Raw genomic sequence first — 24,314 nt, 5'->3', positions numbered from 1 at the left:
TGCTAATTGTTGAGAAGCATCTTGGTAGGAAGGATAGGATCAACCTCAACGTAAGGCACCAAGGAAAACCTAGGCTGAAAAAGAGTCTAGAGTTGAATACACTTAAATGACCCTTAAAGCCCCCTCATATCTAGTACAATATAATATACTTTGGCTTGAAAAGCCTAAGACTTATCATAAAATTTAGATCAAAGAGCACATCTCCATATAAAATTCATAGGAACCTTTTAATGTATAGTTTTAAAATTTACTTAGAGAAAAATCAATTATCAAAGCAATCCACTACTAGAAATGAGGCTACAAGAACATGTTCCCAATCTTTAACAGCCAAGAAATTATCATGAAGTTTATAGCAAAGGGTCGCACCATCTTCACTTCTATTCTGGTTGACTGACTTCTACTTAGATCTTTGGTGTCGACGTTAAACGGCTTAAGGTGGCTAATATGAAACACGGGATAAACATTCATCCATGTTGGAGGATCAATTCTATAAAAGGCCTTCCCAACTTTGGCAAGATGGGAATTGTCCTTCATATTTACGAAGTAGTCCCTTATCTCACCCTCTTAGAGACCTGATCTCTTTAAGATTGATTTTAATAAGTACCATGTCACCCACGTTGAAGTGTTGTGGTCTTCTACCCTGATCTGCCCACTTCTTCATCCACTTTGAAGCTTTCTCCAAGTAGGCTTGGGCAATCTCTATGTTCTATCTCCATTCTTTGGTGAAGATGTACACTCTGGGACTCTTTCCTTTGTATGGTTCGTCCATTATGTAAGGTAACAATAGCTTCTACCTTGTAACATGCTCAAAAGGACTCTTGTTGGTGGTTGAACTATTTTGGGTGTTGAAACATAACCTTTCAATTTCTAGTTCTAAAAACATTACTTGGAGAAAGTCAGTTATTAGAGCAATTAAAAAAAAAAATGAGGCTATGAAAACATGCACCCAAGCCTAAAGGCACCCTTCAAGACCTAAGAGGTGGAGGGATCCAATAAGGGCAAAACATAACATTCTTTGGTAAGGAATCCTTGGTTATTCAATGCGGAGACCCTTAGGTTATCCTAGAAATAAAGGAGGCATATTTAACCTCATGGGTTTTTTAAGAAGGGAATTAAAGGGTTGTAACCCCCTCATATACAATAGCAATAAATGTCCTACTTAAATAAGATATTCAAGTCAAGCAAGGCCGATATAAAAAGGAGAGAAAAATTAGGGTAGGACACACTTTGAATTACATTATTGTTACCAAAATCCATACCTCTCTCTTTCTGTACCCATTCTTTGACTTAAGCATCAAAAAGATCCCCAAAATCCACCTTAATTCCTATACAGCTTGTACTTTCATCTTGCAAATTGATAGACATTTGGACCCGTGGATTTTGACAAGACTACCTACTAAGTACTTGAATAACAATCAACAAAGGGGATAAAAATTAACCCAACACCTAAGATCAAAAGGAGAAACCAGCAACACCCAATTTATGTTAAACTACCCAATAATAAAAATGGATAAATCTATTACATGCTATCAAACAATTCCAATTTATGTTAAACAACCCAATGGTTATATGAATAAATCTATTACATGCCATCATTTATAAATCAATGATGACAAGATCAAAATTAACAACAAAGCAAAATAATGGGGGCCTACAATTGGTGTAGATTGTTATCATTTTACATGTTTACGTGTGGTGAGGGGTGCATACATAACCACAAATTTTGTAGGACCTAAAATTTCACAATGTCAGTTAGTGGTAGTTGACTAGACTTTTTGGAGTATAATTATAAATTCTTACAAAACAACAAATCATTAATGGGCCAAAATACTAGGATTGATACACAATTGGTGATTCATTTGTTTAATCCTGTTGAAATTCGATTAGAACTTCGTGAGAGATAAAACAACTACCAATTTGGGTCAATATGATAAAAAAAATGGGCAATATATTAAATTTAATAGGAGCTATATCGTAATGCAACAGCGTCACAGTTACAAGTATTTTGTTTCTAAAAATAGCGTATATCATTGGTGTTATTTTAGGCTCTATTTGGTAGAAATATACTTGTGAGAGTCATTTTGCATTGAAAAATTAAGTGGAGGATGAAAAGTTTGCTCACTCATGTATATCAAGCCCAAGGGAAGACGTTTTCGAATACCAAATGTGAGAATCTCAAAATTAATTCATAAAGATGAATATTTTGTTTGAATATTTAGAAACAATTCCTTTACAATAGCCATCAAGTAGACGCATATATAAGATTCCTTAAATACCTAGGATTAAGACTCTTACTCTATGTTTAGAAAGATTTTAGATTTGAGTTTATATTAGATTTGATTGAAATGAAGTATAAAATTATATTAAATCTGTCCAAATCTAAGATACAAAATTCATGCATCGATTGGATTTTTTACACACGACTAAACATGGAAACACCTAAAATAAGTAATAGAATACTTAACCTATTTCATGCACTATTAAATTTATATGAGTTCTAGTGACCTTTATTAGATTTTACTGACTTATAAAATATTTAAAATAATAAAGTTCAAACAATATAGCCTCGTGCACATGCCTAAATGACATGTCTCTCCATTGAATACAAAATTAAGTAGACAAGTGGGAATTGTTGGGGAGGCTCCGACGAAAGACGGCGGCTCCGATGGCCCAACCGCTACTGCCCCCAATTCACATTCGCACCCAAATCAAACACCCACACTTGGCCTTTTAACCCTTTCTGATTCTCCGCGTACGGTTCTCTCTCTCTCTCTCTCTCTCTCTCTCTCCTCTTTTTTGCTTCCGTTTCAGACCCTCACTCATTTGTTCTCATCATCAGATCTTCCCTTGCCTTTCTCTCTCTCTCTTCCGCCTTTACCTCTACGTAATCGTGAAATTCTGATCGTATTTTGCGGTTAAGTCTCTTGATCCATTTGTTTGGAAACCCTAGATTAGTTCATCGATCACGCCCCCTGTTCGCGAATCAATCGATAATCTTATTTGAAATTGTATTCTAATTATCTTTTCTGAGGTCCCATACAGTCTTATTCGGCACCAATCGTTTTCGTCTAATTTATGGATTTTCTGGAATCTGTGTTTGGCGGTTTCCGGGTGGGAAAAGGCCAAGCTTGTTGCGTGTTTGGTATTTGAATACTGCGGTTCTTTTTATATTTCTCTGCAACCTGATTTCGGTGCGAATTGATAAAGTTTGGTTTTTTCTGGTTCTGTCGAGACTCTTGGGGGTTTTTGACTTTTGATTTAGAGGGTTCGGCAGTTGATCGTTCGGCAGAAGTTGAAATTTTTATTATTATTGTTGTTATTACTCTCGATTTTCCGGGGTGGATGATTTCTTCTTGTCGCATAATTTGAATTACTATACTGGAGCTGCTGAAGGGAAAGCAATGTCGAGGAGTAGGGGAAGCAAAGAAGATGCAGACACGCCTGTGGGTATTGCAGTCAAAGACTCGTCGCTCAGACTTTTGAAGATCATCGCACTTCTGATTGTTTTTGCCGCTGGTGTGGTCATAGGGTTGGCCTCCAGTTCTCACATTAATCGGTATTTTAACCCACAGGCTGAACTGTACTATTCTATAAACCATGCTTCTTCTTCTATAAATAGCACAACTGGGAATAACTGTACTATTGTACATGTAGACGCTTGTGAAAAGGTGGATTGTTTAGACATGGATGGCTTTCTTCATCCTAAGAATCTGACGCATGGTTTGTCAGACAAGCAACTCTTTTGGAGAGCCTCAATGGTGCCGGAGGAGGAGGAGTATCCTTATGATAGGGTGCCTAAAGTGGCTTTTATGTTCTTGACAAGGGGGCCGCTCCCGCTATTGCCATTGTGGGAGAAGTTCTTTCAAGGCCATGAGAAGCTATTTTCAATATATGTGCATGCTCTTCCCGGGTACAAGCTCAATGTATCAACCACCTCTGTTTTCTACAGACGGCAGATTCCTAGTCAGGTATTGTTCTCGAAGCCGAATTTTTTTAAAACATGTCTTCTTGTGTTTTAATTGTGATTTTTATGGAAACGACGCTTTAGATTTGGCTCTTACCATCTGGTTGGAATTGGACTAGTTTCAAATTAAGCTTGTGAGATATGCAAGGATATGAATTTGTGTACCTGGTTCAAATTTCAAATGAAATCTCATCATACAACCTGGAAAGAAACATATGATAGAAGTGATGGTACCTCAAATTCCTTTGCATGAAGATCAAGAGATCCTGTGAGGCTTTATTCGATTGATAGACTGAAAGAAAGTGAAAATGAAATTGCCCATTTGGTTGTTATATGAAATTGTCAACCAATTAGTATCTAATTTCCTTTGTTTCAATTTTGTATCACAAAATTCTCTCACTTTAGCTGGACAATTCATAAGATGAATTGTTTGTCATGACCAAGAAGGATTCACATAGTATGTTCTTCAGCTACTCAGGACCAACATTGTCTGGAATGAATTGATGGGCCATTTGTTTAATGGGTAGAATAAACCTATAATCAGCTGTGTCTGATCTGCGTATTCATTGAACTATTGCTTTGTTTTCTTTTTCAATAGTTTAGGTGATACTCTATATCAATTTTACCATAAACGACCTCCTGTAATCATCTTGTGGGTTCTGCATTCATTACTTGAAGAGGAGGAAAAGAAGGATTTTAAGTATTACATTGTTGAACCTATACAAGAGTGTTGATGCGTGCGTAAGCTGTAGGGCCCCTTTTCTTTTCTTGTTTATAAACTACTAGCCCCATGCATAATCATTTAGCACAATTATTGTGTTAATTTTTTTTCATTTTGTGAACTGCAACACTGTTTAGGAAAGAAAGAGGAAGAAAATAGACGGGTGAAAGGAAAAGGCAAGCAGAAAAATCCTTTTTTCTCTGGGTCAGTAGAATGAGAATTTATGAAGGAAAAAAGAATAGATGGGAAACGTGCCTTTCCTCTTCACAAATCAATTTCTCCAAAAGTGGGAGGTCAATGTGTAGAAAAAGACTCGTACCAAATTCCCAAGTCGCCAAGGAAAATTTGAATAAACTTCTATGATACCTTTTAGTCGGCAATAAGTTTAGTTGATAGGATTCATACAATGCATGCACCAGGCAATTCTCAGGAGAAGTGATATAGGAATGTGATTACAATTTTTTTGTCTGGTGTTTTATAGTTGGACTGTTTTTTGGAATGCCATCTAACCTGTTTTGCGAGGTTGCTCAAAATTTCAATTTATGCATGATTGCATTTCAAGTACTGATGAGAAAGTTTCTTGTACTGAATAAGAAGGTTAATATTTTTTCAGGTAAAAATTTTGAGCCAGCCTCAATCCCTGAACCTCGCACTTCTTTATTTTACTGACCTCAACCGTGCATGAAAAAATTTTTAAAACTTGCAAGTTTTGCTCCTCCCAATAACTTATAAGACATGCTTATTCAAGTCAACTATTTGATTACTTGTTTCTCTCATGCCCAATGCATGCAAAAGTATTAAGATGCCAAATATTTTTTTTAAAAAATATTCATCATCTCTCTCTAGAATTGAATTCTGTTTGTACATCTTTCATTTAAAGGAAAATGAGTTTCCAAATGGGTACCAAGTTCTGATTTATTTCACATTTAGCATGCATGACAGGCCTAAGAAAGTATTGTCTGGTGAGAAAGTAGCATTTTCCCAGAGTTTAATGTGATCCTGACTCGAGGTATAGACGAGATTGAAAGGGATGATTTAATTGGGATATGGATTATGTACAACTAATATAAATGATACTTTGCTTCCTGATTCGCATTGTAGATTCTGACTGCTGCACAGAATCTCTCAAAATTCATGTTGTTGGAGAGGTGGGCATTAATTCTTTTAACCATTATCAGAAAGATCCTGAAATCTAAGGTAAGTATTTTATATAATCTCAAATATTCCAAATGAATTATTGACCAATGAGAGAACAATGATGATTGTCACAATTTATATTGTGAAGGCATGGATCCGTACATAAACTGAGCCGCAAGGCATTAAATCCATGCCCTAGTATCTTACATTATGTAGTGTTGGTTTTTTATTTTGCAGGACTAAGGCTATAATTTTAATTGACGTAGAAGTTTAGGTTGTTCCTAGGGTGACTAATGACGGTTGGCCTTTTGCCTGTTTTATTGCCAAGGTGGATATAAATAATAAGCCTTTTTGAAAGTTTTTAGGGGTTGTTCGGTATCACTCAATAAAAAATAAATGTGAAACCAAAAATCAGAAATAAAAGTGAAAAAACCGAAAATTGTGTCCGCCTTGATTATATTCCCAAAAATGAAACAAATTAAAAACATGGTTGAACATATTTTCATTTTTATATATGGATCAAATAACAATTAATCATCACATCGTCATTATATCACCATAAAATTTGTCACCATCAAGGACTAAGCAATATAATGACATCACTATAAATTTGTCACCATCCATTAATAAATGGAACCTATGAATGTGTTCTCTACTGGGATCAATGAAGTATATAATTAGTCTATATATTCTCTTCTGACAATGGCTTTATTATAGATGTTTATTTGCACTATTGTCTGTCATTTTTGCATTTAGTTCTGAATAAACTTCCCCTTCAAGTTTAGCTTTGTTAGCTGTCTTACCATTTCTAATTATTTTAACTCCTGGTTCTTCTTTGTAACTTTTCCTACTTTGATAGGATGTTCAGTGGGGATCAGTAGGACTGGTTGATGCGGAGAAGCGTCTTCTCGCCAATGCACTACTTGATTTCTCGAATGAGCGGTTTGTTCTTCTTTCTGAGAGCTGCATCCCAGTGTACAACTTCCCAACTGTTTACAAGTATCTCATCAATTCTGATCACAGTTTTGCTGATTCTTATGATGAGCCCACACGTTATGGGCGTGGTCGATACAGTCGCAGCATGCTTCCTGATATCAAGCTCTTTCAATGGCGGAAAGGATCCCAATGGTTTGAACTCCACCGTTCCCTGGCCATTGCAGTAGTCTCAGATACCAAGTACTATACCCTGTTCAAGAAATACTGTAAGCCTTCTTGCTACCCAGATGAGCATTACATTCCAACTTACTTGAACATGTTCCACGGATCCCAAAATGCGAACCGGAGTGTCACTTGGGTTGACTGGTCAATAATTGGTCCACACCCAGCTACATTTGAGGAGGCTAATGTTACTGAAAGTTTTATACAGTCTTTAAGGAATAATGGGACGATCTGTTCATATAATTCAAGAACAACATCCATTTGTTATCTCTTTGCTCGTAAGTTTGCTCCGAGCGCCCTGGAGCCCTTACTCAACCTCAGCTCAACAGTGATGAAATTTTGAAATTTTTTATTTGGAAGAGATGGGATCTTTTTCTTATTTGCAGAATCTCTAGATTTTTGTAGGGTCCTTTTTTTCATACTAAAGTCAATTTCTAATAGTGGTGGTTATTTTTGTAGGTTTTTTTTTTTTATGTCCAATAGGGGTGCTTATTTTGTTTAGGTAGTGTACAGTTAGTTTTGGTCGAGATTTTTAGGTTCTCAACCATTAGAAGGATCATTTATTTATTGCACATATTTGAGACAGAATATAGCAAATAAAGGGCAAAAATACAACAATGTAGAAGCATCATTTTATCGATGCTTTCTGAAATTTTTTGGCTTGTATTTGTCGATACGATTCCAAAGCAGGGGAAATGAAAGTCCCAAAAAGGTTGTCGTTTAATTATCTGTCGAACACTCCTCCGGTCCCGGTTTGTTGTCTCCTTTGTTCGTATTTTCTTCCACACACCCCCCCCCTCTCTCTCTCTCTCTCTCTCTCTCTCTAATGCGTAACATTAGATTATAGATGAAAGAGGCTGCAAGCAACAACAGGCTATAATCTGCAGAAATAAGCCCCTTTCAGAAATTTCATAGCACATCTTTAATATTTAGATTTTGATGGGTTGCATTATAGCATTAACTTAAACATGAATATATTTTTGTATTGTACTTTTATTTAAATTATAGATTAATTCAAATGCTGAAGTCTGATTCCAAAATTTGCCTTCAAAGCTTGCCTGATAGTAGCTGAGTTGCTCTATACTGACGAGATCTATGTGTTGATGTGACACGCGAGCCGGTCTTATAATTTCTCTTTCTTTGGTCAATTGAAACTTACACTCCTCTCTCCTAAACTATGGACCGAAGGAAAATCATTCAAAAGCATTTTAGGGTAGGATAAAAAGGTATTTTGCACAATCCTTAAAGATTCCTATATGTGATATTCATAGCATTCAATGAAACATAGGATAGTGAGTGTAAAATAAATAAATTTATGTTTAAATAGAAAACATTCAAAACCTTAAACCTAGTGTTCAAGAGATTGATACTTGATTTGTGTAAATTTAAAAGAAATTTAATATAATTTTATATTATATTTTATTAAAATCCATACAAATTCAAATTTAAGTCTTCAAATTTATTAGAGAGAGAGAGAGAAATGAATATACAAACGCGAAGAAATAAAACCAAAAACCTAAATATTGAATATTTTATCATCAGCCTAAGCCCAGAATTCCAAACCGCGGCGTATCCCCACCATCCACAAAGTACTAGCATTTCCTATCTTGCTCAACTCGAAAAGCCACCATATTATTATCATAACCACTGCAGAACAAAGCTTGGTTGCTGACATCCGGCTCAAACCTTCATTTTTGTATTAGTGACATCCCAGTTGGATCATATAAACCAGGGTTATGTTCTATTCACAAAACGTCTTCATAGGAAAAGAAGAATCATAATACAAAATTTTAATAGTTGATATATTCATCTTAAAGCAGATGACAATGCAAAATTTTCAATGAATAAATAAAAAATGACAATTTTTAAATTTCACCATGAGAATACTAATCTGATTCTATGTTGTAAGTTAGTTTTTAAAATATATAATATATAAAATATTCTTATACAAGTTCCATTACATTCCCAGCTTATACATTTCTAGCTGACTGGCGGAGGAACCCAAGCAACAAACTGGCTCCAGTTTCTGCCACCGCAACTGAAACTACCGCCCCTGGCAAACCAGAGATTTTACCCAACTGATCGAATGAAGAAGTCTCAACCCTTTCAATTGATTTCTTGCATGTGCTCTTCCAAATGTACCATGCTGGGGCAATAGAAAACCATTTTTTTAAAACTCCTGCCAATTCTGTTCACTGAAGCATTGGATCCTTGAGCCAATCAACCAAGACCCAGACAATGGGTTAAAATGTTTCTAGCTTCTACAGCCAAACAAACACACTCCCGCAAACCTTAAGGCAATAACTCAAGGCATGAATCCAATCCAATCCTCTTTAGCCAAACTTCCAAAGACCACAACTATTCAAGAGAAATGCTTTAGGCCTCGGCCCTAACTTCAGTATCTTCCATAGCCAGATTCATTCCCCCCAAAGGGAAAGCTTTGGATTTCTTGTTGCACATCCCCTACACTCCATATGATGCTCGCCAATCTTATTAAAGCCATTCAACGACGTCTTTCCAGGCAGTCAAGTGCAAGCTTTTAGGTTGCTGAGGATTACCTCCATTGGAACTATACTTATCGCACAGGACCCTAACCTAGAGTATCTTGATTCGGCATTATCCTCTGGCCTAGCCTTTGCCATGTCCATGAGAATGATACCATCCAAAAAGCCTTAGCACACATTTTTATACCTAGGAAACACTAACACTTCTAGAAGCCTAAATTGTATGAGCCCAACAAGTATTGAATATCAACACCTGTTCAACACTTCCCAATTCGGCAAGGACACATCCAGAACTGAGAATCAAGAGGCTTTTGACATTTTAGTGATTGGACTCTAAAACCCTGGTCCTTGCAAAGCACAACGCCAGTTCACTCTGTCAATCTGTTTTTCTTCTTCTTTTTCTTGATAAGCCATGTCCATCGGTCTCCGAGCCATGCCCTTGAAATGTTTTTTTTTTTTTTTTTGTTATTGGACCAAAATTCTTTAACATGAATGTAATCATTAAGTGTACAACTGTAATTTATAAAATGATGCTTATATTTCAATTTTTAAGTTGAAATTACTTCAACTATTTGTCATCTAAAAGGAAAAAGATACCAAATTATTATTTTTTTATTAATTAATTAACTTATTCTCTCATTTGCATTCTCATCTTTTCAAAATTGTCATTACCATGTCACATCCACATCTTGTGTCAGTATGATGCTTGCTGGCCCATACTTAAAGAAATGAGGTGATGAGTAAAATCAGGAAAGTCAATTTGATTGTTTGGGTGTTTATGGGATGAATTTAACTATCATTGTTGTTGTAAACTGAACCAATCAAACTTTTTAGTGACATCTATCATGTGTAAGATACAAGATTGAAAGTTTTAGTCAAGAAGCAGATAGTGGTCCTGATGAACAGCATCTGATTCCATCGGACAGGGGATAGTACTCTGCCCACTCCTGTCTTCCAGAGAAGCAAGCTGGTTACAATGATGCTAAAGCTCAAGATCTTATGGACAAGATTGGCCGAAGAACAAAAGGCTAGGGTGGATTATGGTAATAGCAAGATAAAAATAAGGACAATGACAGCTAGCCAATTTGAAGTGCTCTATAAATTGCAATGGAAAGGAGTTGAGAAGTAGTGGTGGCAAAATGGGGCGGAACCCAGCAGGTGACCCGTGACCTGCCTATTTAAGCCGGGTTTGGGTTTAGCAAAAACTAACTCATTTATAAAAGGGTCAATCCGAACCCAACCCGATTAATAAACAGGTTAGGCGGGTTCAGCTTGGGTACCAGCCGGGTGACCCATTTAATATATAGGTAAGGATATAGGCTATTAGAGTTTTTTCACTTTTTAATTCTTTCTTTTTGCCTTTCAGTTTTTCTTTGTCTCCCAATTCAGCAATTCTCCCTTTCTCTTCTCGCCACCCTCACCTCTCAAGGCTGCAAGTCACAACTCTCTCCATCAGACGTCAATCTGTCTCTCGTCTATGGCTGCTCGCCCTTAGAGTCTTTCTCCCAATTCTCCGTTTCTCGGCGCTCGCTGCTCGCAGCCGCAGGTCACAACTCTCTCCGTCTCTCATCTCTGGTCTCTTAGTCTCACTCTCGTCTCTCAGTATCTCACTCTCACTCTTGTATGCTTGACCATTTCGTGCTCTTGAGTCTCAACGATTTGAATCAGAATCAAGAATTATAGGGTAGGATTTTGACAAAACAAACAAATTTCAAGATTTTGTATGTTTGACCACTTTGTGCCTTAGATTGCCAATCGGAATCATAGGGATTTTGACAAACAAACCTGATTTTGTTTTAGATTTGGACCATTTCATGCTCTCGATTGATCTGTGGATTGTGAATCAATCACCTCGACTGAGAGTTGAGGGCCTCAAGCTATAGGAAATGTTTTTCTTTTTAAAAAATTATATCACTTTATAGGAAATGTTTTAAAATTTTTAAAATAAATAAATTATATTTTTAAACGGGTTACAAGTTTATTAAACGGGCAAGTTTGGGTTTATATGTTAGTCACTCGTTAATAAACAGGTCAATCCGAACCCAAGTTCATTTAACCTCTACCTGCTTACAACCTGCCTAAACCCGACCTATTAACCCATTTTGCCACCCCTATTGAGAAGGGAATTTTCAAATTATGCTTTCGTTGTTTTTGTTCTTATTTTCTTGTTATTTTTAGCTTTGAGGACATTTGTCCTTCAAATTGCAACTCTTCCCCATCTTTCTTAACAAATTTCATTTTAAATCTAAAAAATTTGAGTCCATGGTACAACCCTCTTCAACATTACAAAAACAGCTCTACCCAACCCAAGGAAACACTGGCATTATAAAACCCTATTGAGTGTTTGACATGTGTTAGCATCAACCGAGCTTTTTTCTTTTGGTTCTAAGATACTCGATTCCTCTTCAAAGATTTGGAGCCTATATACAAACAATGCAAGCTCATCTCTACCATTGTTAAAGAGAAGCAGCACAGTTTTTCTTCTGAATTTTTCCAACAGTATTCAAAGAAAGTCCTTATCATTTGATAGTCTCGGTAGAAATCAAATTTTCAAACAAACAAATGAGCGTTACTAGAATTTTGTGGGAAAACAGTGATGCACATTTTCCTTGCCTCTCTTTTGTTCCACATGCAATCAAATGTTGAAGGCTGCGATTGACCTTTTTTTCTTTACGGCTGATGGAGAAGCATCCTTCTTCAGCTCTACCTCAAACAGCAACATGACATCGCAGAGATTGTGGTTTTGACCTACTGCATTGATTTTAAACGCATTATTCTTGCCCAATAGTTCGTTTTGATGGATTTGGGGGTGTTGTGGCAGATTTCAAAAGAATATTTAATTGAAATATACATATAAACAAGAATGATCCCAACAAGCCATCTTTGAAGCAGTCTTTTTTTTCCTTACATTCCTATTTCACCATTCTGGATCCAAAATATTTCCCACCTTGAAACCATGTAGGAAGTGCTTCTTCAATCTAAACAGGAAATGACAAAAAAAAAAACACCCAGAGAACAAGGCTTCCGTGACATTGGGTGTCTTAGGAAGGCAAAGCCTATGCAGTCCTACTCCTACCTTCACATATGGGGAGATTGTGTTCCATACCTTTGACAGTGAAGGACACAATCAATTATGAGGATTTGGGATGGCCCAGACAGAAACCAGCATTTTGAATTGACTTTTATCTCTTATTTTTTCTTTTTCTTTAATCATGCATGTTAAGGCATTTTCATATTCTGGGGTTCTCTCATAGATGAAGCTTGCAATTTCTCTTAGGGAAGTAACTGCTTCTCAGGTGTTGGCACAACATTGCGATTGTTGAGGCAGCAGCCTACTCTTGTCTCTCTCTTTCTCAATCTCTTCCAGTCATAAAACTCCATTCTCTGTCCTTTCCAGCCTCACTTGCTAGAGCCCAAAATCTAGGTATATTATGAATAAGAGAAAAAAATTTTATTTATAGAAAAATAAATAAATAAATAAAGAGAGAAGAACAAGATGGCCTACAAAAAAATTAAGGAAAAAAAGAAAAGAAAAGAAAAAATATATACAAATGAATTGCTCTCTAATCCCTTAGCAAGTAACCAAAAGAATAGGCCCAGAGGAAGGCAAGAAGCCAAGAAATACAACTCTACCCAAAACAAACTAAGAGAAGTGGCATGGCCCTTGAAGATTCTAGAATTCATCTCTTTTTGAAGAGTCCACAAAGTAGCAAAATATGCACATCTCCATAAAGCCCTATCCTTTTTGGATTTGCCAAAAACCCAAAAGCTCACTTGCATCTCTGCTACCCCCATGGAGCCACACAAGGTTCACTATAATGCCAAATGAAAGCCCACTAAAGATAGTTAGCCACTAGGCAATAAAGGAAGAGGTGTGCATTTGGTTTTTTCAACTTGTGACACATGGAGCACATATTGGGACACAGGACCTTGTGGAGTCTTCTACAGTAAGGTCATGCATATTACGCCTATTGATAGACAAGCCGAAATAAATATCCTGATCTTAAAACCTTAGCCTTGCAAAAGATGTGGCTCCAAGGAAAATGACTAGGAAAAAAATAGGAGTTCTAAGGAAGTCTAAGGGAAAATAAAAAAAGATTTGGTCCCAAAAAAGACCTAAAAAATCCCCTCCCAGTCTCTCTAGTCTCCCCTATTAGAAAGAACAAAAGACTCTGAAATGTGAAGCATGGCGAAATGGAAATCTCAAGAAAAGAGGCCAATACCCTCCTGGTGCGTGCGCATGGAAGAAAAGAAAGAGCTGATAGGTGCATTGTGAAGAGCAAAAATGTCAAAAGAACAAGATACCATCAACCCCAACTAACTCTCACCAACTCAATAATAGGAGAGAGTTAAAAACAAACAACCAAACTATGAAACAAACTTCCAAAGACTTTATAAGAAGCAATGCCATTTCCTTAAGCGTCCAACCCATTTCAATGGGCTCCATACCTCTTTTCTATCACCTTGAATCATATGTAACTTCTAAAAGAAACCTCCACAACCATTTTCCAATCAAATAAATGTTTTTATAGCCACATTGCCAAGGCCCAAGCCCCTAACAATTATGGTCTCCTAACAGTTTTTCAACTTACTAGATAATCTGTCTTATTTTCCCCAAAACTATGCCAAAATCGCACAACCACCTCTAAAGAATCCTAGCAACATTATTAGGACTCCAAAATGAGATAAAAATAAATAAATGAATAAAAGGGTAGGTTGGAGAGAGAGGCACTACCTCTAAGAGGTAGACACGTTGTGTTCCACACTTCCAACCCCTATCCACCCTCTCAATCACAAGCTCCCAAGATGTAATGGTCTTGGGTCCAACTCCGATGAGATATTGTCCGCTTTGGCCTATTGGTCTCACGGGTTTGTTCTATAAAAAGCACCTCACATGGTTAGAGCCCAAACCATCTTTCAAAACCCAAGATCACCCTAGTACACATCCGATGTGGACCATGACATGCTCTCCTATCCGAACTCTGACACCCTCGTCAGGGTGGCTTACACCTCCATGTTGGATCCACTCGCATGATAGCACCCCCAAGGTGGCTTTGACACCAAAATGTAATGGTCTTGGGCCAAACTCCAGTGAGGTATTGTCCGCTTTGACCACTGCCCTCACGAATTTGTCTTATAAAAGGTGCCTCACATGGTTGGAGCCCAAACCATCCTTGTAAGTCCAAGATCTCCCTACTACAAATCTGATGTAGGACCATGTCACAAGGGATTGCCTTCAAGGGGAAGACGAAGTTAAGAAAGTGACTATTCTAAAGAAGCGAAACCAACCAAGATCGAAACCTCTCTAACACCATACCGATTACCTCCCCCCTCCCCTAAACCTCACAAAATAAATAATTAAATACATAATGTCAGCCACTGCACTTGAGACAATTGATCTTTAATCCATAAATATTTTTGAAAAGTTATAGCAAAGTGATTGCCTTTCGAAATTTTGCAACATTGTCCAGGAGAAACAGAATATTATTGTTAGCAAACCAAAGATACGACACCTCCATCTCCTCCTTCCTAAATAAAGCTCTAATCAAACCCCTACTCCCTCCCCAGCTCTAAGCAAGCTGTAGCATCCTACACAAGACATCCATCTCAAGAGTAAACAAAATGGAGATGAAGGACCACCTCACATGAACCCTATCCCTTCTCTTGGCTAACCATTGAGAATAATCGAGAAATGGTCAAACTCAACACAACCTTTGATCCGCTTCCTGCACAAATTCCCAAAGCCTTTCCTAACCATGACTTGATCCAGAAGATGATAGTTCACCATATAATCTTCCTCAAAGTCCAACTTAAAGACTAGTCCCCTTCTACCCCTTCTTCTCACATCCTCAACCACCTCATTTGCAACCAACACAGAGTCAAGGATTCGTCTGTCTTTGATGAACTTCCACCCAAAACCTCTCTCAATCTTTTAGATAAGACCTATAAAGAACCTTATAAAAGCCAGTGACCAAACTAATTGACCTGAAATCCCTCACCTTGTTTGACCTCTCTGTTTTAGGGATGAGGGTTTAAATTATTGAATTCACACAAGTGCCGCCTACCCCATTATGATGAAGTTCCTCAAAAAACCTCAAAATGTCTTCCTGCAATAGCTCCCAACTATGCCAAAATAAGACCATTTTGACAACATTGGACTAGAAGCTTTTCCCCCACTCATCTCAAATAATGTCCCTTTTTCCCCATAATTTTTCCCCAACTTCAAAAGGCCTGTCAAGCCACTGAACTGAACTTGCCTCAATAGGACTCCAATTAATACCCTCTAACATCAATATATGCAGCCATGCTTGTAAAAGCTTGCAATCTCATCTCCGTTATGTTTATGGCCCCTCATGAGACTCCCTAAATTCTCAAACTCAATGCCTTCCAACCTCTCTCACCAGAGCCCTAAACCAAGGCTTGTCTACTCTCACTATATCAGCCATCAGCTCCCTTCACATCGTTAGCTGCCAGTGGTCCCTTTTTTTGTTATTGATCGTTGACTGCCCAAATTGTGACTCTCCTTTATTACCCTTTTTAGGATTGTTTTTGCTCTTTCATTTTTGGTTTTATGCCCTAAATCAGTAAACCTTCATACTATTTCCTAAGCTGCACCTGTTGCACCAATTTTTCTATTCCTAATGCCTCCAGTTTAGTGCCACTCGGGGTCTGAAGGGCTCATTTGTGGTTTGGAGTTCTGGGTTACCGAAAAGATATTAATGCAGGCAATGAATGTAGACATGTCGACGAAATTTATTTGTAGAATGTTCATAAATAATATTTCATCTTAAATTTACTTTACATCAATATTTTTATAGCTAGATGGAAGAAGTCAACACTAAGAAGTGTGTTTGCTCTTAACAAGCTCTAACTGATTCACCAAATGACTTACAAAATTAAGTGGGGCAGTCCCGTTTTCTTCTTCTTCTCTTCCATTATTCTCTCTCTAATCCTTCTCTGCCCTCAAAACTTCAGTGAAAAAAAAAACGAAAAGTAGTTCTGCAGTTTCTGATCTTTTTCTGAAATTCCAGCCATGTCCCCATTTGCTAGAACACTACTTTCCAGCCACCACCCTGCAACACCACCCAAAACATCAAAGACAAAGCACCTTGACCCCCTTTCCCTATATATAATTGCATCACCTTCTAATCACCAGAACAATCTTACACACCGACCAAAAGGATTCCAGTCGTCAACCCCCTTGAATCCCTAATAGGTGATTTTTTTTTTTTTTTAAAACACATTGCCACCACTGTTAAACTCCTCATCCCTTGATCTCCCCTCGACCAAAGTTTCATCACCGGAGGTGCCTCACCAGCAGTGCACGTGCCCCACGCTCCAGCAACCTACAACTGGGAAACTTCCAGTGTTATGCAATTGCCAGTCTTGCGAAAAATTGCTTCACCCACAATATTTTGGGTTTTCTCCACGATATTTGGATCTGAAAGGAGATATTTTACTTGTGGACACAAAATATTGCAAGCACGAGTTATAATTTGGCACGAAACCCTAGAAACTGTCACTACCAGCATTAAAAAATCAGATTTTTCTGCTGTAATTTGTGAGTTTTCTTTGCGAATTTGTTTTATTCTGGCAGGACAATCAATATCAAGGTGAATTGGAGATAGTTTTTGCGAATTTGGTAGTAAAGCTCATTGGAAATTGTGTTAAAGGGTTGTTGGTGATATAGATAGTTGCAGCATACATATGCATAAATCCAATTATTGGACAAAGGAACGTCATTTATCATACCTTGGGCACAACTTCAAGCATTTCGAAATGTATGCAAATTTATCATTGATGGAAGATGTCCTATGAACGTGGTTTATGGAGTCACTCATATGCAACTTCATCTAAAACCTCAACCACTGCCTTATGAGATATCTTGGATTGACAACATTACCATACGTGTTTGTGAAAGATGTTTTGTTCCTATCCAAATGGGTGATTTTTTTTATAATGCTTGGTGTGACATCATACCCATGTACTACTTGGTTCTCCCTGGTTGGATGATTTGGGTGCAACTCAAGGACATGGGAACACATGTCTTCCACTACAATGGGAAGAAAATCATTTTGAAGCCTACTCTACTAACCAACTAGGGCAAAGAATCTAAGGCTAGTGATCATGTCAAAATTACTCAAATTGAAGACACTACAAGCAAGGCAGTGGAAGTTTTTGAAGAGATCCAAAGTCCCTCAAACATTCCTATTGTAGAGTTTGTCATCCTAGATGAGTTCATTGATGCTAATTCTCAAGTCAAGTCAATAGTATTGCCAATGGAACATGATTTCTTGCCTCATTCAAGCATTGGATTTCGAAAAGTCCAAGTTTGCTTCTCCCTCTTGATCCTCCGATATTTCAAAATTTGAGGCCGGACTTTTTCTAACTTGGGGAGAGTTGATGTAGGACAAGAAGCAAGACCTTAGGAAGATCCTTGCTAGAGAATAATTAAGAAGAGTAGGATCAAAGAATTATTGGGTTTAGTTAGTACTTTATTATGTGTGCTTAATATTAATTAGTATGGGATTATGTTTATTTGGGTGTCATTTGTAATATTTGTGTAGAGTATGGGTTTGTTTGTAATTCATGTAGTTTTAGGGGTATGTGTGTAATTTTATGCGCTTAGGCTTTCTTAAATAGTGTGTGAAAGCCATGTTGTAGGTTGGTCATTGATGAATTTGAATTGGAATTGAACGTGAGTTCCCCCCTGTTATCTCCTCTCTCCTCCTTTCCCTTTCCTACCTCTTTTCTATTTCTTCTAAATTCTCCCATGGCTGCAGAACTTTGATGCTGCCCCTGCATCACAGACCACTTGAGAGTTCAGCTCACATGGCTTATGAAGTTTCTGAGCTTAAGCAAACAACTTCACCCAATCCTTTATCAACTCAGTTTCTTCACACTGCCCTCTTCTGTGTTTTCCAAAAATCCCTCTACTCAAGTCAGGTTCACATGATTGTTCTATGCCAGGGACTCGACCAAATTATCATTCCAAATCCCGTTAGGTAGCATTTCACATTCCGAAAACATGTTCCCCAAAAGAATCCACATGCTCATCACTTCAATGATTTGGCATTTCAGCCAGTCATTCTCACCAAGATTCTGTGTGTCATTTCACGTAGCAAATATATTCTGTGTCATCATTTCAGATAATGATCGCTTTTAAGTTACTTGTTTCTCTTATTTTGTTTGTGTAGTCTGCCTCATTCTGCACTTAGGCACAATGCAGGGCATGAAATCACCCAACACATCAGAACTTCTTTTATATGGAGAAATCACTGAAGCTCCCCCACACCCTCCCTCCTCATCATGCACAACTGAAAAAGGTCGCAGGTTTCACTGGGGTGCCCTATCTTGCCACATGTGAAGCATATTGCAGGAAACCCTTGCATCCCACATTCCACAATACAAATTTTTGGTATCAACAGTTTTCTGAAATCAATTTCCACATACATGGGAGCTAAACGATCTCTAATGGCATAATCAGTATGCCTCAAACTTTAGGGGGTATATCAGTGCATTTAGTCACCACAAACTAAGTTTCATCTACATAGAATTCCACAAAAAATTCAGGCATTTTGGTATAAGTTAACATTGAAGAAAACCTTAGCCTAGAAGGTTTGACTCATGGTTACCAAAAATGCCAACACTGTAGTATACCACAAATTAGCATCCAAAATTATCAATTCCAAATCATTAAATCTATCAATCTGAAGTTCTAAATCATATTTCCCACATGATACATTTTTGTCACTTGAGAGAGTGGAGCATTATCACAAAATAATTTCATTGTTTCCATATGAAAAAAATTTATTAGTAAAAGGGGAGCATTATCACATAATAATTTTTTTTGGTATCATTATTGATATACTTCGTGAAAGAAAATGTCTTTTAGATTTAGAAACACCAAAAAATCCTCTCACAATTATACAAGTTCCATAACACATGTTCCCAACATACTGCACTTTAGAGAGTGTGTGCGCGCAGTCTTGCAGTCATGGTCCCATTTGCAGGAACTTCCACATTTAAGGTAACAATTGGTTAGAATCCTAACACATTTTCTAACTATAAAAAAATACCCCAATAACATGGGGATCTTTAGAGACTTCCCCTTAGCATAATTACTTATCTTCCAACTCATTTATTTTTTTACTAGGAATAAATCACACCCCAAATACATCAACTCTTTATCACCCACAGGCCAACGAATTTGAATTAACTTATTTAGCAGAAGCCGATTTCCAAATAGTTTCACAATTATAGCATCCTCCCAAGTACAACAAAGTGACTCCACCAGGCAGTCCATCTTTTAACTAAAAAAAGTATTCAACTCCCATACACCCAACCACCCCTCCCCCCCCCAGAAAAAAATTGTCCTTTTTATAAGAAACCTTAAACCCTCAACCTTGGATTTTTCCAACTTTGCCATTCAATTTAATCAATAACCTATGAGGAGAGTTGGTGATCAAAGAAGTAATCAATTAACCAGTAAAGAAAACATCACAGGAGCTGAGGCCTTCAAACAAGGACTAACCACTACAACACTGTATAGAAAAACTACCTCACACAACCATGAGCTAAATGATAATAATGCTAAAGAGAGGTGCAAAGGTAATTCAAAAATCACATAAGAAAATATGAAAATACCATACAGCACACAAACCCAGCACCAAACCCCTACTAAATACTTACAATTTTAGCATTTAAAGGTGACAAGCAACTAGGAACTGCTTCAGCCTTCAAACAAATAAACCAAATAAAATAAATCCTAACCGTAACCTAATCATTTTCAAGTAAGCACACCAAAATAAATGCATGACCAAAAATGTGGTAGACATATTCTCTTCTTGCAAATAATGCACCACAGTGAGAGCAAGATGAAACAACTCTAAAACCAGCAGGTGCAGCACAGAAATGAAAAGGAACGATGTAATAATCATATTGATTTTTAAGGCAATCAAGGTGGTTTTTTATCAACCATAGCATCTTTCATAAATATGGAGGTCCAAGCTACAAGAATAATTACCCTGTTAGATCAGGCAAAAATGCATGACATAGAACAGAAACTCAATGGTCACAAACAGACCCTTATAACATGGACTCCTATCAAAAAGGACCTCATGATTATACCAAGCAAGCAGACCACCAAAGAGCAGTGCACAAGAGACACTCAACGTATAACAATGATGTAGTTCTTGCGCATACTAAAAACAGGAAGTAAGCAAATAGGCAATTCAACCCTGTTCTTGCATTTAAAAATTATCCTACTACCTGTCCTCCAGTTTGAAGGGGCCCTGATGGTTGCCAATGGGCAGCATATCCTTGTCTTCTCACATCTAATAGCCTCTCGATTTCTTCTCCCCGCCCTTCTTTCCCGAAAACCTGATATACAAATTCCCGCAATGAAGAAGTAATGCCAATATTATATCGCATCATCTGGCCCAGTAAATCACGACTCACATCCAACATGCCATCATTGCAAAGCCCCCTAATCACAATCTCAAAGCTCATGGGATCTGGTTTTGGATCTCTTTCTCCCATCTTCATCAAAACCTGGGAACCATCCATGGTCTTACCTTTCTTAACAGACTCATCAAGCCACCTGTTGGCATAAGTCGGAATCACTCTCAGACCAGATTCCACCATTTTGGTGAACATCTGCAAAGCATCATCAACTCTCTCTGCTTTAAAATATGCATCAATTAAGGTCCTGTAAGTTGTGACGTCCGGGGTCAGTGACTTCGATGAGAGCTCCCCAAATAGCTTCTCTGCCTCATCTAAAAGCCCATTCTCACAGAACTTCCCAATTATGTTATTGAAACCGGCAACATCCATGGCAAAAGGCTTTGAACCAGGCTTTGTACCTGCCTTCTTAAACACATCCATTGCCTCTGAAAACTTACCCAGCTTGAAACACTCATTAACCATGATATTGAACGTATCTGAATTCACCCCTTGGAAAGTGGGAGGGGTATGGGTATCCAACATTTGTTCGAAGAGTACCCAAGCCTCCGTCTTCTTCCCGTGCTTGAGCAATACCTCCAAAAGGGTATTACAAGTGGCCGGAATCATCTTGAACTGCCGGTCAAGCAATGACTTGTAAGACTCCATGGCTTCCTTCTCCCTTCCCTGTACAAAGAACCAATCCATAAACGTGCCATTGACAACCCCGTCATACACAAGGCAACGCTCCTTGAGCTCGTCAAACAGTTCATTTGCCTTCTCCAAATTATCAAGATTGAGAAAACCGGCAATCAAATTGTTGAAAACAAGTGAGTCAGCTCCGTGCCCCTTGTTCAGCATCTCGCGGAGAAGGTCAACGGCCTCCGAAATGCGACCTGCATCAATCAACCCCTTCGTCAGGTGACGGTAAGTAACAGGCGAAGGGCTAAAGGGGGCGTTGGCTATAATGTGTCTATAGACATCGAGGCCCACATCGACACGACCCGCATCGCAGTGTGTATTGATGAGGACATTATAGGAGACGATATTGGGGATGATGTTGGATTGGTTGTAGAAGTACTGAAAGAGGGCTATGGCGTCGTCGTAGCGCTTGGCACGGTACATAGCGGCCATGATGGCGTTGCAGGTGAATACAGTAGGGCGGGTGTTGGAGAAGACGGCTTGGCGGGCAGTGGCGGAGGCAAGATCGAGGTCGCCGGCGCGGATGAGGGATTGGACGCGATTGTGGAGGTTAAGGCGAGGGCCGACGAGGGCGGAGGTGGAGTCCGGGAGACGAGGGGCGTTGGGGTCCGGGCGGGGGCGAGGGGCGTTGGGGTCACGACGGAGGGCGTGGAGTGGGGGCTCGATGCGGAGGCGGCGCTTCCGGCGGCGGCGCTCGGCGGCGGCTTCTTCAGCCGAGGAGAAGGCGTAAGAACGGAGAGGAAGGAGAGAATGAGGGTGTTGAGGGCGGGGGAGGTGGTTGTGGGAAGATAGCGTTTGGGTGGTGGTGGTGGTTGAAGGAAGAGAGAGGGGAGAGGACCGCCGTAGTGATCTGAGAATGGTGCGGTAGAAGCTCATGGCTAGAGAAGGAGAGAGGGAAGCAGAACCCTACTCGGAGCCACGGAGAAAGGATGAGAGGAGAGAGAGGAGGGCAGGAAGCGAAATGCTTAAACCCTGGGTTAAGGAGACGAAGGGCTTTTGTCGGGAATGGAGGGATGGCGAGGAAAATAAATAACACGAGCTTAATGTAACGCCCCACACGAGTACAGGAGATTTTAAGAGGCTAAATTAAAAAAAATTTAGAACACTTGGAATTTATGAAAATCTCTTCAAAGTATCTTAGGATGATTAAGAATTGTGAAAAACTCTCTAGAGTATTTTAGAGTATGGTAGAATCTATTAGACATTTTTACATTATATTAGAATATACATATACTAAAATTTTTCTTATAAATATCTAAATAAATAATCTAGAAGATAAATCTAGACCGTAGATGCAAATTGATCTCCTCCATCCATTGAGGAGGTGGAAGTGTATAAATAGAGGAAGGTCTTATTTGGCCAAACGCACAAATCCTCAAATTCACAAAGTATTGTAAGCATTTTCCAAGTAATACAAGAGTCTTCATTCTCTCAAACTCTCTAGCTCTCTCTTGTCAACTTTGGTGTCCATTTAGCAGGTTTGGCTAACTTAACATCACAATCGGTGTAAATATTGTTAAGTGTCAGCACGGTTGGCTTAGAGAAAGGTCTAAAGTCGTAACAACGTGGTATCAGAGCCTGATTCACTAGGGGAGTGAACATCAAGGAAGAAAGCACTATGTCGAGCACAGTGGAGTTGGAGAATTGTGGTGAGGAACAAAGGGGAAGGGACACCAACCCTACTAGAAAGAAGGCTCAAGGCATTAGCAAAGTCCCCAGGGAGTATTTTGCTACTTTGGAGGGACGAGTTGCCCTCTTGGAGAAAACTATTGGTGAAGCTTTGCCTTGATTTGAGAGGGTGGAAGATGACTTGGAAGCACTAACAAGTCATTAAATGGAGAAGTTCGACCAAACGAAGGAAGAACTTGACTCCATCACTTACACCAAGGAGGGACAAGTCGAACGTGTGGACATCCTAGAAATGAAGGTGATGGATGCTATTACCAACATGCAGGCCCAACTTAATGCCCTCGAGGCATAAATTGAGGCAAATAAGGGATAGCCAACATTCGTTGCTTGTATTAGTGGGATCAAGGATGTCCCCAAGGTTGACTTGCCAAAGCCAAAGGAGTTCAAAGGCGTTTGAGATGCCAAAGAGGTAGAGAACTTCCTATGGCAGGTGGAGCGGTACTTTGAAGGATTAAACCTCGAGGAGGAACAAGTCAAGGTATGTACTACTTCTCTCTTTCTCTCTGATAATGCTATCCTTTGGTGGCGTAGGAAACACACCGATATGGAGAAGGGGTTATGCTCCATAAAGACTTGGGAGGATTTTAAAAAGGAGTTGAAGGGGCAATTATTTCCTGAAAATGTGGTATATGAGACAAGAAAGAAGCTTAGAGAACTTAAACATAAGACCACCATCAGTGACTATGTTAGGAAATTCACAACTCTCATGTTTCAAATCCCTAACCTAGCAGCTGAAGATCTCCTCTTCCACTTCATCAATGGTCTCCAAAATTGGGCTAAGCAAGAGTTACAATGACGAGGAGTGAAAGATGTGGATGAAGCCATTGCTGTAGCAAAGTCCCTTATGGAGTACCAACGAAATGAACACCCCAAGTTAAAGAATTTTAAAGGGAATGCTAGAAAAGGTGGGGGAGATAAGGGAAAGCAGCCGGCTAAAGGAGGGAACTACAAGTCTCCCTCAAGGCAAGAGTTTGAAGATAAAAAGAAGAGCTCTACA

General features: G+C 38.7%; 2 protein-coding genes across 7 annotated transcripts; one reads left to right on the top strand and one right to left on the bottom strand.

The window, feature by feature from the left end:
• The first annotated feature begins 2,589 nt into the window (after positions 1-2,589).
• On the top strand, positions 2,590-7,632 carry LOC131164299 (glycosyltransferase BC10). 2 transcript variants are annotated; one of them, XM_058121390.1, is made up of 3 exons: positions 2,623-3,968; positions 5,787-5,882; positions 6,682-7,632. In XM_058121390.1, the coding sequence occupies exons 1-3, from the start codon at positions 3,402-3,404 to the stop codon at positions 7,321-7,323; spliced, it is 1,305 nt and encodes a 434-aa protein (XP_057977373.1). In that variant the 5' UTR covers positions 2,623-3,401; the 3' UTR covers positions 7,324-7,632. The 2 variants fall into 2 exon arrangements, with proteins under 2 accessions (XP_057977374.1, XP_057977373.1); XM_058121391.1 differs by lacking the exon at positions 5,787-5,882 and having other exon boundaries at positions 2,590-3,968.
• A 255-nt stretch (positions 7,633-7,887) lies between these two features.
• On the bottom strand, positions 7,888-22,640 carry LOC131164298 (pentatricopeptide repeat-containing protein At1g10270). 5 transcript variants are annotated; one of them, XM_058121384.1, is made up of 2 exons: positions 20,756-22,640; positions 7,888-8,155 (listed from the first exon to the last, which is right to left on the bottom strand). In XM_058121384.1, the coding sequence occupies exons 1-2, from the start codon at positions 22,502-22,504 to the stop codon at positions 7,943-7,945; spliced, it is 1,962 nt and encodes a 653-aa protein (XP_057977367.1). In that variant the 5' UTR covers positions 22,505-22,640; the 3' UTR covers positions 7,888-7,942. The 5 variants fall into 5 exon arrangements, with proteins under 5 accessions (XP_057977367.1, XP_057977370.1, XP_057977371.1 ...); XM_058121387.1 differs by lacking the exon at positions 7,888-8,155 and adding an exon at positions 8,368-8,736 and having other exon boundaries at positions 20,756-22,639; XM_058121388.1 differs by lacking the exon at positions 7,888-8,155 and adding an exon at positions 8,368-8,666 and having other exon boundaries at positions 20,756-22,639.
• Between the last annotated feature and the right edge of the window lie 1,674 nt (positions 22,641-24,314).

The sequence above is a fragment of the Malania oleifera genome, chromosome 9 (genome assembly GCF_029873635.1).
Source record: "Malania oleifera isolate guangnan ecotype guangnan chromosome 9, ASM2987363v1, whole genome shotgun sequence".
In the NCBI taxonomy this organism is placed as follows: Eukaryota; Viridiplantae; Streptophyta; class Magnoliopsida; order Santalales; family Ximeniaceae; genus Malania; species Malania oleifera.
The sequence above is the reverse complement of the archived record's forward strand: the minus strand, read 5'-3'. Positions and strand labels throughout refer to the sequence as shown.